The sequence below is a fragment of the Lutjanus erythropterus genome, chromosome 24, assembly GCF_056507025.1.
Source record: "Lutjanus erythropterus isolate fLutEry1 chromosome 24, fLutEry1.hap2, whole genome shotgun sequence".
Classification (NCBI taxonomy): Eukaryota; Metazoa; Chordata; class Actinopteri; order Lutjaniformes; family Lutjanidae; genus Lutjanus; species Lutjanus erythropterus.
The window spans coordinates 17,059,489-17,076,366 of NC_139340.1; the positions used below are offsets into that span (position 1 = coordinate 17,059,489).

At 41.6% G+C, this 16,878-nt stretch overlaps 1 protein-coding gene across 1 annotated transcript in view; it reads right to left on the minus strand.

The window, feature by feature from the left end:
- The window catches only part of atp11a (ATPase phospholipid transporting 11A), a 46,803-nt gene that overhangs the window by 19,880 nt on the left and 10,045 nt on the right, over nucleotides 1-16,878 (minus strand). Inside the window, exons 2-5 of the mRNA XM_084713455.1 lie at nucleotides 1,749-1,871; nucleotides 1,191-1,280; nucleotides 567-647; nucleotides 277-384 (exon numbers count right to left, since the gene is read on the minus strand). Coding sequence (XP_084569581.1) covers nucleotides 277-384; nucleotides 567-647; nucleotides 1,191-1,280; nucleotides 1,749-1,871 — 402 coding nt within the window. The remainder of the gene's footprint in view (nucleotides 1-276; nucleotides 385-566; nucleotides 648-1,190; nucleotides 1,281-1,748; nucleotides 1,872-16,878) is intronic.

The following is a 16,878-nucleotide window of genomic DNA, read 5'->3' on the forward strand; positions in this document are numbered from 1 at the left end:
GCTGCAATTTCACTCTCTGAATATATTACATAACATACATTAATGTAACAGTTAAAGCTAGATTGTACTCAAACGGAGGCCTACGCACACCAACAAACACACACACACACACACACACACACACACACACACAGCTTAGCAGCAGGAAAATCCCCTGGCATGAGCCAATAAAACAAATGCACCAAAGGTCTGTTCATGTTAAATGGGGTGAGAGTGACTTATCTGGTGACACACACACACACACACACACACACACACACACACACATATACATACCCTGAGCTTGCGACTTTGTTTGCGGACCACTTTCCCATGCTGCACCACGTGGACGGGACACTGGTTGACAGAGTTGTCTGCTTTGTGTCTCAGCCAGTCCTCATAACCCTGACAGAGAGGAACACAGACAGAGACGTGATGAAGTGTGTGAGTGTGTGTGTGTGTGTGTGTGTGTGTGTGTGTGTGTGTGTGTGTGTGTGTGTGTGTGTGTAGGTTTTTTTTTAGAGGTGTAGTGTTTAATGTCAATGCCAGTAAAGCGAAGCGAAGTTAATTAAACCTGCGGGTCTCACCTGTTTAATGGCCGTGACTGTGATGACAAAGAAGAGCGGCAGTCCGCTGGTGATGGGACTGGTGGGAGTGTCGATGATCAACTGAAGTGACACACACACACACACACACACACACACACACACACACACACAGAATTAAATGACGGACATGGATTTAGGGCAGAATCATGCATCAAAATGACAGGCAGCTTTAAAACGAGGCGCTAAGTAATATCTGACCTCTGCAGGGTGGTAATAAGAAGTACAAAAATATTGATGAACTTAATCCCCTCTTCCATTCTTAATGGTTCTTTTTATTACATTGGATGAAACTTTATAGCTGCATTCGCAAGTCCTACTACAATCCTGAAATATAGTGAGTTCACTTACAGCAACAGTGAAAAAGTTTGTTTAGTTGAGCATCTTTTTAGCTCAGTTTTTTTTTAACTTACTGTATATTTAAGGTATCTAGTGAGCATTGTGGGAAAACAGCACCCTTCAATATGATAAACACGTCAAAATTGTAATGAAAATGTATTAATCAGAACTCTGAGGTACTCTTAAAAGCATTTAATTGCAACGTAAAGTGTGCCATGCATGACTGAAAAGACAGGAAATATATTTACAGAACAGAAAAGTTTTTACCTGAACCAGAAAGATGATGAGAAAGTAGAAGTTGGCGACTCTCCTGAACTGCTCAAACATATTTTTGGGGATGAAGTTCCAAAATGTGTACTGGAAACATGAGACAAAGGTACATTCAGTCAAACAATACACTTCCCCCAGTGTCAGTGTCAGAGTTTCATCAGATGTGTGTGCAAAAGCCTTTAGCGTTGTTGTAAGTGTCATTAAAAACATGGTACCAACGACCCAAGCTGATCTGTCTGATCTGTTAAGTTCCCATCATTGTTTTTGCTCCATTTTTTATGCTTCAGTGAGGAAAAAACTGATTGGCGAGATGAAAAAACTAGTGTAAGATAGGGGTCTGAAAGAATTTGCTTTGTACGCCTATCTTAGACTCTCCTATCTCATCTTAAGATAGGATGTTGTTGCAGGACGACACCCCTTCTGAAACAGTGTCCCATTCCCAACACACTCACAAAATAAAAGTCTGTATAGTGCTACAGTCAAAAACTCTTCTTTCCTGTCATACATCTGTGGTCAGTTATCGATGTTATGTTTTGATCCGTGTGTTTCTCTGACCTTGGAGGAGGTTATTCTGTTGTCTGGGAATCTTTGCTGTATGAAGGCCTCAGTTCCTGGAGGAGGCTCCTTGTGTCCAATATAAATGGTCCTGCTGTCCACCCAGTTCTCCTCACCGACACACTGCAGGGGACAAACGAAGACAAGCTGGCGTGAGCGCACACACGTCTGTGAGTTTCATGTAACGTCAGTTTTTATTTTATATAGCATTTTGTTTTTTTCTACGGGGGGTAAATAAATATATGATGATCCTATACAATCACACACACGCTGTCCAAACACTCCTACACACAGAGAGCAGAACATTGTGCGACACACAGCAACAGATTCACAGACGTTTACAGAGCGGCAGAATGAATGAGTAATTTCTCCTCAATGAATGAGAGCTTTTGTTACCACGGATACACAGACCTGCATGTGACTTAGCCTGGTATGCAGAATGCACACACATGCGCACACACACCCACACGCACCCACACGCACACACCCACGTGGTCACATATACAGACTGGTAAGACACCTGAAGGCCTCTGCTCTTTTTGACATCTCTTCGTTTTTTCCTCTCATTAATTTTCTTTGAAAATTTTAAACTTTACATTCTTTTATTCATATCAAAGTTTACTGAAGAGGACAAGCACGTTGAGGAACTTTCTGCAGCAGGGATCAAACAAGTTTCGTCTGAACAAGTCTTGACTCGGAGGGGTCGAGTCAGTTCTTCTAAAGCCTGCAGCAGTTCAGTTATGTCCAAGCTGTTAACTTCAACGGCAAACGGCGAGCAGACACATTTCAGTTTGCTGGTTGAAACTGCACTTGTCGCATTTTAACAGCATAACATTCGATCAGGAATCAGCAAAGAGGACACGAATGTGAGACTTTTTTTTACTTCACTTTCTGCTCCTTCAGTAACTATTGCTACAGGATACTAAAACTTCAGTTAAATCTTAAACATGCAGGTAAGATCTTTGAGCTTTGAGTGTTTCAGGCAGGTCTACACCTGCACTGGACACACTTTATGACCAGCAGGATTTTGGGAACACACACTGTTCAAGTATTACCTCCATGCAGTTCACTAGTCCTATGAAAACACCAGCTGATCACATAGATTTATTTTCTCTAAAAAATTTCTAAAACCTCTGGATAGAAACACTCTTTAGCTTTAGTAGTTTGCATTTGCAGTTCGCAGGATGTGACAAATTCAGATGGAGTGGGATAATAAAGTTTGACCTGACTTGACTTGTAGTTGTAAAAAATCAAGCCTGCTCAAACTGAGAGGATCCTGTTCAGATGAGGCAAAAGAATAACACCCAAACCATCTGTGTTTCAAGTTAACTGCTTCAGCAAATATCTGAAAATTTCAGCTAAACAAAATGCAAAACTTGTAACTTGTTGTGTCGCTGTCAAACCCCACGTTTTGCAATTTTTGCATACTTTTGTTTTTTTTTTTTTATTATATATATTTAAAAGAACAAGATTATATGACCTGAAATATCATGACATTTCAGATATGCATGCAAATATTATTTAGAACAAAATTCTTGGCCTCTCCACACTGTTTTCTGTGCAAATGCATGCAACAGCTTCTGTCAAACAGTAGATAAAATCCTGTCCAGGGGGCTTTCATGTCACAGCAGGCCGCAGCCATCATTAAGCACCTGGTCATTTTGAACCGAAGTGACCAGAATGAGGGACAGGCCTGCACAAGACACCCCAAATCCCCTGTCTCCCTTTCAGTCAATAAACATTGTCCATGCACGTCTGATGGCAGCTGTCAGTCACAACAAATAAATCTGGTGTTCTTCACTAAACAGTCTGTCCACAAACACACGCAGGCTAATAAGAGGTGACAGTAATCTGTGGGCTGTGAATGAGATTGAGTGTGAAGAGGCTGCACGTCCCGGTTTCTGTACTGTCTCTCTCTGTGTCTCTGTTACACTCACACTCACACACAGACAGTAACCGGTTAACTCACTGCTCTAAGATTACCTTGGTTAAGATGGAGGGCTATTTATATCCCGTGACCTCCAGCTCTTAATGGGAGGGCAAGGAAGGGAAAATGAAAATTGACATGCAAATAAAAATGGATATCTTCGAGACATATATCGTACTCTTCCTCAGCTTGTTTTTTTTTTTTTTTGAGGGACAGTATTGACGCCGGACCGGACTAACTGACTGATGTCTGATTTACAGTGAAGAAGGAGAAGATGAAAACCAGAGAGCGCCGACAGCCTGCCAACTCCGCCGCCCACGCGCCCTCTGATACTGTTCCTCCTCTTCTCTCCCACCTGCCTGCTCCGTCTGCTTCACCTCACACATTTCTTACACACTTCCTGTTAGATGTCTGCATATGGAAACGAGCCATACATACATAGACACACAGGAACACGCGTGCACAGATAATGTATCATCAGTTAAGTCTGATATGAAGCAAATCGATCGAACATATGCAGTTCAGTCTTTTACAGTGAAAGTAGCGTCTAGTTCCTGTCTCCTGCTGGTCCTGACTACACACACACTTCATAATTCATCCTGTTTGCTAGATATTACTGTTTCCCACCTCTCAAATGTGATAATTTGTTGCTTTTCTTGGCAACTGGACTGTCTGCTGGACAAAACGAGACATCTGAAGACGTCACCTTAGAAAATGTGACATTCAAAATCACAATTAAACTTTTATTCAGTGTTTTTCAGTTTTTTTGAGAGAAAACAGCCTGCAGAGTTTAGACCCTTTGCACTCTTTTCACGCGGTGAATTAAGAATTTAATTCGACCAAACCAGACTTGGTGTTTGTTCTGGTGCGTTTTACGTGTTTTTCTGTTTTCCGAGGATTTAACGAGCCGATTAAGCTCGTCTTAGTTCGATAAATGAGAGAAACTTGAATTCAGAAGGTGTACGGTTGTATTTCTCCATTTAAAAAGGAAAATAAGTGTGAGTATATTTAACCTCTTGACACTTTGTTCGCTGGGGGATGAAGATATCGTCAATTGATGGGCTGACGATGGCTACAGCCTTTCTCGTCACATCTTTGTTTTTGGAATCGATTCTTGTTAGCAGGTAGCTAACGATATCTCTAAACTGTACTGTGTGTTGGAGGGAGTCACTACTGTATCACACACAGAGCAGTAAATGATGATGATTATGACATGATTCAGTGTTGATCAGACACGTCGAGCGGAGACAGATGGCCCTGAGAGAGAATCAGTGGGCCTCCTCTCTTACTGTCATCATCTCTTCCATTTTGTCCTTAATGCAGCTTTATTGGTTTTCTCACCTCTTCCCTTTCCATCTCTCACCACAACCTGGATGGCCTCTAAGCCGGCAATCCCTCTCCTATCGATTATGTTTAGCTTTCATCCCGATTCGAGCTTTTTACACGAAAGCCTGTCTGTGTTTAATCAAATAAAATAGCATCTTCACAAAATAAAAGCCGGGCTTATAAAATAAAACTGCCCTGTATTAGCTCGGGCCTTTAGCCTTTGGATGTAACACGAGACTTTCGGCTATTCTGGACCTTGATAATCACTTTTAGCGGCGTTTCATGTTACAGGACGCGGCAGGTTTCAGGGGTGTATTTATAGTTGGAAGGGAAACATTTGTGGTCAGGAGAGAGGGATGGAGAGAGCTCGCAGGCTTTGTTTCTGTCTGTCTCACTCAGCAGCCACATCTACTTTCCTTAAAGCCACGCTGGGAGAAAGCATAGAGCGCGCGCACACACACACACACACACATCCCTGCCACATCAAACATGCATGAGAGCAGGCATACACGAACGACACACAATGTTTAGCTCTGTAGTCACTGGTCCACAGGATATATATAGATGACAGACAAGCCTCACTTCTCCTATTCTTCTTGTCAATTGTGTGACGCATGTGTGTGTGTGTGTGTGTGTGTGTGTGTGTTTTCTCTGCATCTTTACTGAGAGAGACAGATGAGAAAACTAAGTCAAAGTGAGAGAATGTAATTGGGATCATTTTAATGACTTTAAAGTCACGATTTAGGTTTAGAGTTACGTTTAAGAGCTTTAAAGGGACAATTCAGATACTGAGTAAACAGTGAAACATGTTTTAGCCACCTAAAGAAATCAATATTATTTTAAGTGTATGTTATATTTAGGATATTCTCACTGGTTTACCTTGCTGTCAGGCAGCCTGTTGGTTAGTTTGAATCTGAACTAAACTTTTAAAACACCAAAGTCACATAAATGCACAAACAAACTAACAGATCAAGGCAGTGGCAGGCCAGCAGCTTCTGTGTTCTGCGACTTAAAATGACAGATTTCATGAATGGGGTCTGGTATAACGAGAGAGAGAGAGAGAGAGAGAGAGAGAGAGAGAGAGAGAGGGAGAGTGATATTTGGCTAACATAAAGACAATTTCCCATCTGAAAACTCTGCAATACACTGACAATGGATAAATACCTCAAATACCACTTCACAAAATCTGCACTATTCCTTTACGGGAGCCTGAATATAGACAGATGTGCATCGAGCAGGCTGTTTTAAAGAAGTGAAACTAACACAGTGTATGTTATTTTAAAAATGCATGAGACCTTTTTAACTGACAGCTGGATGTTCATTGTTAAGATTACTTTGGAAAACCTTAATGTAGAACAAACTTTTCACTATTTTGTTATTAAAAATTAGGAGATATATGTAAAAGTAACACCTACATCCTAAAGATCTTTATGGCTACGAGTAAAAGAAGTGACACCAAATGGAGACCATGGAAAAGATGACTTAGATTTTTATGTTGCAAAAAATAAAAGTTAAAAAACCTGCACATCACTCAGATTATGAACTTCAGCCATCACATAATCTAAATCTAAACATCTAAAAATCTAAAAATAATGACATAAATCTTGTTTTAAAGGTACCGACATGTTGGCACTTAAGAAAAACAAAAGATCAGAAGTGTTATTTCCCACAGGACCTGAACACAGCATTAGAGAGCCACAGACTGAAGCCCCACTGTGATCAGGAACAGAGGGCCATATTGTAAACAGGAAGAGCTGGACCCACCCACACACACACACACACACACACACACACACACACACACTTCCTGAAACAAGTGGCCAACCTCCCTTCATCCACCCCCCAACCCCAACCGGACCACCAGAGACACAAAGGAGAAAAAGACTCCGTGATCAAAAAAATATTTGCTATAAAGCTCTGGTGGTGAGTCGGTGTGTCTGTTTGGCAGCAGATATCTAATGTTTTACGGCATTACCGACAATTCTGATCGGCAAAGGACAGAATACGTTCAAGACGTCCTCTGAATGTCTCATCTAGCTCAGATTAGACACACCTCTATGTTTGTGCTCAAGGGGGAAAATTAATTCCCACAGTAAACACAGAAAAAAACAGTAAAAATCCATTAGTACACCAGCGCATGACTTCAGCATGACTTACAGATTGACCCACATCAGCAACACACCATCACAGAGCAAATCATATAAACTATTATCATTATTAACCATGATTAACACATTACAACCCAATGCACCTGCACTCCATCGGCTCCCAGTTACTTTTATTGAAAACCGTTCATGGTCTGACTCTTCTCTTTGCTGCATGCAGCAGCTTGTAAGCTCAAGTCCTGAATGGCGGCCTGGTCTGTCCTTGCTGACGTGTGCTGTTTCCACTTTCTTAAAAATGTCCGTCCACATTGGTGTTTTCAGGTCGTTTTTTATAAAGTACACTGTGTGTGTAACTAACTAAATGTATGATTTGAGGGCTGCAATAATAAAATTGACTTTGCTTGGCAGAGAAAACAGAGACGCTGATGTATTTTCAAATTTTGGCTCAGTGTGGATGTACTCAGGTGTATTCTGCGAAGCTTACTGTATGAATTTCAGACTTTAGAAAACAAACGTTATTCAGTCTCTGCAGTAACACCGTAGTTAGCGCTGTGTGATGCCTGGCGAGTACAGATAACATTTACAGGACACTGCGAGCACGAAAGAGAAATCACTGCGACGCACACAAATAACTATTGTTTGTGCGCAGCTTTAAAGGCTGAGCTGTTGTTCCACTGATGACCAATCCCAAAGTATTTTATCTCCCGCTGCAACAGGCGGCGCTGGAAATAAGTCTCATCAAAAGCCACTGCAACCTGCTCGCTGCGATACCGCTGACACACACACGCACGCACACACACTTCCACATCTAAATGCTGTGTCATATATTAAGGGTTGCATGTGCAAACACAGTTGAGTGTGTTATCTCTCTGCCGCCACTGAGCTACGGAGATAAGAGAAATCCTGTCCCCTTCACTAAATCACCAGGCATTAAACACAGACATATAGTGTGTGTGTGTGTGTGTGTTGACTACTGCATGTGAGATTATGTGGAAAATGTTTTGGCTAAAAGGGTGGGAAAGATAAATAAATGCAGGGGTGCAGAGATTGGTAGAGATGCTCAGGCTCAGTATTTAGAACAGAGTGCTTCAGCAGAGCATTTTCCAAAGTCACCACTTTCTTCATGGTCGCTCCCGATGGACTCAAAGTTTAAAAAAGGCACTGGAGCAGATGAAAATAGCAGAGAACACGTACTATCTTCTGTATGCACGCGGAGATCTTGTGCTGTACGTCAGCTGGTCGGCCTGTGGGGTAACAAAGCGATTACCTGCTGCAGAATGTGCATCCACACTGCAGAGGGATGCAAACGATGCAGAGAATTTAAGATTTAATGCTAACCTGCCTGACCTGTGCTGTGTATACTGTTATCTTTATATGTGTGTGTTTGTGATATCCTGATGAACTTCCTGACATGCGTGTGTGTCGGTCTGGGTGTGTGCGTTACCTGAATCACAGATTAAATACCAGCTGTGCTCCCCATCTGTCACTATGTCATCGGCCTCGCCCCGGCCAACAGGCTAGACCAAATAAGATCATGATAAATCCTCATCATCCACCTTCAAACGCCACCATTCCACCTTTTAACCATGACGGTGCGTTCAGGAAAACAGTCAGCAGAGTTCAGAGCGGCGGGGAGAGCGGACGTGATACAGTTCAAAATGCCAACAGTACGTGAATTGCATAATATTTTCTGGGAATTACGATATACAAGCGCTGGATAGTATGCTAGCATAAATATCCCACAATGCACTGCAGCAGTGACGACGATAAACAAGCAAGATTTAACACAAAATTTCTGATCTTCTCATGAGTTTCACACTTCAGTCAGAGCAGAAAACATTCTCTTTTCTATGCAGTAATTTAAGCTGCTTTTCTTAACCGATGAACTGTCTGAAGTCCGTCTCTCTAATTTTCATTCAATTAAAAACAAATGCAGTATCAGCCGAAAGCTGCATCCTTTCATCGCAGACCGCAAATGAAAAAATCTCGAAAATTGTGTCCACACAGTCTGTGATCACAGAATGATTACAGATGTGAACGGTCAGAACAGAGCAGGGAGGGGCAGTCTGCCACCACAAATCCCCGGCAGCGATACCTCTGTGTCGGTTATGTGTCCAAACAAATGCATGAACCTCCAGAGTGACGCTGCTGCGTGTGTCTGAGGAAAGTACGACCACTCTCCACATGCAGGGGAGCAGGACAAGACACAGAAAGCACCTCCAAAAAAGACAACACAGCTCAAGAAAAAGAAAAACTGCTGACTTGCATTTAAAGATGGGATTCCTGCAGGATTACAGTGACATCATGACCAATTTCACCTGACCAGGGCGTGACGTGCGGACTGTGGATTTACGACAAACTGGACAAACTGTGTAACACAAAATAATCTAAGAAAAGTGCTGAAAACACCAAATTAAAATCAATGAATTGTCTAAAGACTAATCCTCCTAAAAAAAAAAAAAAAAACCACGGGAACAGGATGAGATGGGATGGGAGTGAAAATCCACTCCCGGGTCACCCTCCCTGTGGAGGTAAAACGGCGAGCCACTCTGGCATTGACACAGAGGACAGAATACTAATCAGTTAAAACCAAGCCAGTCTATAAAGCAAACTGTGTGTGTGTCTGGGGGATTTAGTGATCTGACCTCTCTAGTTCTCACTGCTTTTGTGCTGTAACCATCCACACACACACACACACACACACACACACACACACACACACAGATAGCCAGAACACATGAGAACACTGCCGGTATTAATCAGAGTCAGCGAACTTTACGATTCAGCGTTTGCACTGGTACCTTTGTGTGCGCAACACCAACTGATAGTCATAACTCTACACCTGCGTGTCCTCACAGGCCCTCATTTCTAAGGAAGAGGGTTAAAAGAGGGAAAACACAGGCAGGATGCTACAATGAGGAAGTCAGTACTCTATAACCACACATGCAAGTATATAATACGTTGCATATTTTTCATTTTTAATGCACTATCACTACTATTGCACCACTTGGTATCAGGTCACTGTATCCGTAGTGCTGCTATGACTGCAACGGTTACCGGAATGGCTGCAACAATTAGCAAACCACTGCAACTCCTCCTCCCGTAACCGCTAATAAAAACACAACAATAGTAATCATAGAGTAATCATCATATCAATCAGCGACTCTGCTAACGATCTGAGCCTCCTGAGCCTGACCGCAGCTGATCCAGTCATTACTGCAGAGTGCCAAACACACGCACTCTACATACCAACACAGCTAAGTCATGCCAATACTAAGTCATCAGATGATTATGTGAGGTGTTAGGAGGGATTTTCACTTAATATTGTTGTTGTCTGTCATATTGTTTGAATATCTGTGATTACCTGTTGAATAAATCAAAGTGTCATGGCTACAGGTGCTGGTAGACAAATAAATAGGCTGAAATCCTATCAAGAGGTTGAATCTAATTAATATGCATTGAACATAAATAATCTCACTTTGTGCTGTTACAGTCTGACACATTTAGAAATATATAGACATGATCCTGCATCTATGATTTGAAGACCGGATGTGCAGGAAAAGTCTAAGGTGAATTTTTGCGATCTTTTCTTTGTCCTCATCAAAATGCACAGGGATTTTTACTTCAAATTTACAATAATGAGGTCAGCAATCCTGTTTTTTGCCCAGAAACATAAGAAACATACTCTGAAAGCCTTCTATAGTCCACTTTTTAATTTATATACTTTATATAGGGAATAAATAGAAGTGATTCATAATCTAAAATGAATCAAAATCTATGTGGCTTCATACTGTAAAGGTCTGAAGCCTTATTGAAAGTATCTGAGTGTAAACAGCAGGACTGCGAACTCTCTGGAGGAGATCATCCGTCTCGGAGATGAAATGGGCTGAAATATCACCTGCTTTTATTACCTATGTGGGTCAGCAGACCACTGTACAGCTTAATGTGTGTGTGAGCGAGTGTGTGAGCGCTGGTTTGAGGATTTAAACTGCAGTGTAACTTGGTTTGTTAAAGGCTTTATATAAAGAATATTATTTATTATTAATGAGCACTTGTTGTGTATGATTACATAAACACCAGGCTGCTGTAGCCTGTTTCTCTATTGTTACTTGGTGCGATGACACAATGAATACACTTTTAATCTTACATACACACGAACACACACCACTCCCACAAGACCAAGCCTTCCTGCTGAATCACTGCTCCCCTCTTTGATAAACTGCTGAAACTGGGAGAGAAATGGGGCGAGAGGAGAGGAGAGGAGAGGAGAGGAGAGGAGAGGAGAGGAGAGGAGAGGAGAGGAGAGGAGAGGAGAGGAGAGGAGAAGGGAGGGGAGGAGAGGAGAGGAGGTGTAACCTCAGTGCTACTGTCAGCTATACAGAGAAATTCATTAGCCTGGTTTTCTCGTAGCAGATCTCAGTGGGGAACTGGGATAATACGGCTGCTTTACCACGCTGCACGCATGACTTGTAGCTCTAGATTAAAATGATACCTCTTTAATGACCCAAAACACACCAGATTACAAATATTCACCGATTTCCTGAGGTATTACATTTGCGTCAGAGTTGAAAAACCTCTGTAGCAGCATTAGTACACCTCTCCTGTGAAAGCCATACTAACAGCATTGCTTGTTATAAACTGCTTAAAGCAGTTATTGCTCTCAGTGAAGTCGATGCAGGATAATGTGGGATAGATGCGTGGTAGGAGGCAGAGCGGCTAATAAGCCGGTGACCACCGCGCCTCTCCTCAGAGCGGGATAGAGGAGCATTGTTGTAGGTTTCCTGTGGATAAGCACAGTCATTCTTCGGATGTCAAGGGAATAAACTTGCACACACACTCATGCTTGCTGCTTTGTGTCTGCAAGGGAAGGAGCGCTGCTGATGGTCACATGATCCCCTATGACTTGACCTAATGCTGCATTCAGGTCACATGGGGAATAAGTGTTGTGCAGGCTTGGTGGTTTAAGCTTTCAGCACTGAAGCTACTGTTGATCACCTGATGACAGTCAGTGCTACATAGGTGAAATCACTAAATTGCACACTATATTTAGAATATTTTCACACCTTTAGTTAGCTGTCAAACAGCCTGTTATATAAACCAAATATCGCTCTCTCCGAAGCAACCAAACTCCATAGGTGAAATCAGTAATTCTACCTCACGCTGGTCTACTGCTGCCTAAATCTGTTCAGTTACTGTGTGACTTTGTGCTTTAAAAGGATAGTTCAGACTCACCGAAGACACAGAATAACACAAACAAACTAAAAGATCGAGGCAGTGGTAAACCAGCAACTCCTGTGTTCTGCAAGGTCAAATAACTGATTTCGCCTATGGAGTTTGGTTGCTTTGGACAGAGTGATATTTGGCTTACATAACAGTAGTTTCCCATCAGAAAAGGCTGCCTGACAGCCAACTAAAGGAGTGAAAACATTTAAATACAGTGTACCCTTAAAGTGGTGGGCTCTTTTGTTTAAGGCGGCTTAAATGTGTAAAATTCAGGCCAGAACTGCCCTGACAAATAAATAGCTCATTCTTTCTACTAAAAGAAAGGGAACTATTTGGAGTTTTTGTTATTAATAGGCCATTATGCAATACTTTTACTGGTCCAGCCCACTTGAGTTCAAGTAGGGCTGTATTTGACTCATGAACTTTGAACATGAACTGTCATGAGACAATAAATGCACTTTTACTATTTCCATTGGCTGGTAATTTTGTATAATTATTGTGCAATAATTTCCATCATCCATGAATGCATCACTGGGAAGCTGCTTTTCACCTTTGCTCTCCATCTCTTACCACTCAGCAGTTAGTGGATTACAAAATTCCAGTGATTCAGCTCACCACGGATGCACCTCACATTAGAAAACATGACCAGAATGACTCAGTGTCACGCTGTGCAGAACGCTCTCGTGAGTCTGGGATAACTGCTGTATTGACAACATCCAAAAATGACCAGAGGTCTGCTAAAGAAGCTTAGGTTTCTCACGAAAATCCGCATGTCAGGTAGACAGAGACACACTCTCTCCCTGAATCAATCTTATTCCAGTAAACGCACGATCAGAAATAATTAGTAGCCTAAGTGGTGAAGAAAGATCTAACTGCATCTGTAACAAAGTGACTGTTCTACTTCACTCAGCAAAACTCTTCAGTTAAACATCTGTGTGAGCGTGAGTGTGTGTGAATACCCAAGTCACACTAAGTGCCTGCATTGATCTGTGGACACTCAGCTCGCTTTAAATAACTTCAACACTGCCACTGAAAGGCAGGAGGCCCAGCTTTTGCAGGGGTAACACCACCGGAGGTTGTACATAAAAGTGCCCCAGCATGTTTTTAAGTATGATCAATATTTTGTTTAACATTTTTTCCCCACATAAAAAGTTAAAGAGCAGTGTCCATCAGGATGGCTACTGTCAGGACGGGGATATACTTGATTTTTAACCATGTGTTTGCATAAAGTTAATTCCTACACAAGCGCCAAACGAACGCAGGGTACACAAGACATGCATGATGCGTAAGCGAACATGTAGTTAAAAGCGAGTTTATCTCCAGAGATTCAGACGAAAATCAGTGATTACAGACTAGGACTGCAAAATTAATTGCAGCATTATCGAAATTCCAATGTGACCGAGTGCAAAATCCAAATTACAGAACCAAATCGCAACAAAATTATAATGAAGCACAACAGTCCAACAGAGTGCCGGTCAGCTCTAACATCTTCTGGTTGCCTAGCAACCTCACAAAGCCTCATCCCACTACTCCATCAAGCTTGAACGGGCAGACACGACAGTGATATCAATGTTCTTGTTTGACTCTGGACATGAAAGCAAATAAGCGCTGAAATTCCTTTAACTCCGGCGGCTACGTCAAGAGAGAAATTCTTTGTCGGCGCTGCACAACATGTGGAGCTTCTACAGTCTCTTCCTGCGCCTCTGCTGACTGCAGGTATACAGCGCAGACATTCATAAGCAATAAATAATTCTTCTTTCATTTTTTTTTGTGTTTTTACTGATATCTGATTTGACTCATCCACCTGCAGGACAAAGCACTTACAGCAGTAATGCATTTATAATATTTGTAGCTACCTGCACTCCTGTGGGGTTTCATTATGTGAGTCAGTTCTGCTCATCAGGCTTTTTTTTATTTTCCTCGGGGTGACGCTGCCATTAGCCGCTGGTCTAGTGTGCACATGTCCTGCCTCACTCTGATAGTGCTTCACTTCCTGCTGTAAAGTAATGCCGTCTGCATGTCTCCCAGGAGCTCGGAGAAAAGCACCAAAACGCTTTCAATACTTTTCATCTTCTTCTTTATTTCCCAACTTTTCATTCCCCGCATCTCTCTGCCATTCGTTAATGGGAGCACTTCTCTGTCTTCCCTAATGTTTGTCCTGCAGGGACACTGCTGCTTAATGGTGTTCATTACACTGTTTGTGTTGCCGGTAAGCATTCCCAGACTTCACACACACCAACACACAAACCACAAACCGAACAAAATGAAAACTGCGTGTCTACTGCTGCATCTCCACAACTCGGCAACAAAATTAGGATCACAACAGTTATTTTCATCATGTAATTTCCCACAACTCAGACTGTTATACTTAGATTGTTTGTTTTATTCCACCAGCAGCCCAAAATCAGATCCATCCAGTTTTCTGTCATATCAGAAAAATGTTATAACTGGTGGCCAAACTTAAAGAGGAATACATTTAAATCGGGATCAAACTACAAAGCATCTCTTAAAAAGTTTATCCAGAGTAGAGCACATTTGATGTCAACTATAAAATTAACCACCTACTATTTTGACAATCGATTAATCATTTTAAGTCATCATAATATAAGTATTTTTAATGTGAATATTTTCCGGTGCCTTTAGTTGTTAATGACAGTCAACTGAATGTCTTTGAACTGTGGACAAAACAAGAAGTTTGACTTTTCTCACATTTTATGGACCAAACAACTAATCAAATCATCGAGAAAATGATCAAATGAGAATAATCGTTAGTCGCAGCCCTAATGAAACAACATATGTCAGCATGTAGACCTAATCTCTGCAGACAGATATCTGCCACCGAATGCAAAATCTGCAGGCAAGAGACAAGATTTTGGTATCAGAAGCGTTTTGTTTTCAGATTGGATGCTTTTCTAGAATTTATCTGCATTCATATTTCTCAACTCTAACTCCATTCTTGTGTCTCAAGCTGCTAATCAGACAGATGACTGAGATGAGCGGTGCACAGAAGAGGGAGTCTTGGCCCAGATGTCAGAGACTGAATCCACGCAGAATCCAGAGACTGGTCAACCTGAGCGCGCTGTCATTAGCTGAGTGATGTCACTTCAGGGTCGTAAAGTTCAAGATGTACTTTTGATGCCACAAGTGGAACAGGAATTGCAGAAATGCAGCTTCACAGTTCAGAGATGAAGACAAACCACCTACAACATTTCTGTAAACTTGCCTAAAGTCACCTAAAGACTGAATGAAAGAAAAACAAAAGCAACATGGAAGTGAAATAGTGTGAGAAATCACAGTTTTACCTGAGTCAGCCTCTTCATTCTTACAGCCTAGCAGTCCATTCAAACACTGTCAGAAAATAAAGTCATGCTGCTCTTTCTGTCTCTGTCTCTGCCTCCATTACTTCTCTGCTCTGTCTGCCAGTTGAACTGACTGGTGGCTCCTGTGGAAGCCTGGTCGGTTTTGCTGGTCTGGGCTCCGGGGGACTTTAAATCGATCACATGATGATCAACTGATACAAAACTGCATTCAAATCCTAATTCCAGCCCTCCTCTCTTTGTTTCCATTCAGCCTCCAGTTTAACTTTTGGAAAAGCTGAAACAATCAAGTATCGGTGTTTCCTGACAAGCTGATAGTAAAAAAAAAAAAAGTCCAATGAAAAGGATGTTTGCTTCATCTCATGTTACTCTTCTTTCCTCCCGAAGACCAAAACAAACTGGTTTCTTAAACTTTTCATGCAAAAATGTCAGAAAAGTCCATTTCAGCCACTGACACCTGAAGATTACCTGTTTGTCTGTTTATTATCACATTAAACTGAATATCTTTGGGTTTTGGACAGACAAAACAAAACATTTAGACATCATCTTGGACTTAACGAGACTGGGATGGACATTTTTTCACTATTTTTTGATATTTTATAGACGTTGCAGCTCTAGATCGAAAACAAAACAATCAACTTTAGTCTTTGTTCTTATTTGAAAACTGCTAATAAATAAAACAAAAATTAACGGTAAAAACCTGCTTTGTATTAATCATGAAAATAATCGTCTTGGGAGAGACTTTTTTCAACTGACAAGGTTTTGACAATATTAATTAACTGGAGAAAATAATCAACAATAAATGCGATATCCATATGATTCTGTTATTCTATTATATTATTGTGCATCAATTAATATAATTCTGTGCTTTGTGCTGTTTTCAGTTCATTTCCCTTCAGTTCAGTTCAGTTGAGCTCCGCTGCTCCCCGCTCTGTCCTGTTCATGGTGTTTCATTGTCACATGTCCCCATGAATCCTGCTGCCCTTCCATGTCACCCAGGAAGACAAACACACACACACACACACACACACACACACACACACACACACACTCTCTCAATGTGAGTGTGAGAGGGCGCAAGAGAGGAGAAAATGACTATATGGTCAGTTTGTTCTTCGTTATCTTCCTCTTTCTCTTCGCTCACTTCTACCTCACTGTCTGAATCTTCTTTCCGTTCTTTAGATTTTGTCTCTCATCCATCTTCCATTGATTCTTTCTGTCTGACGTCCGTC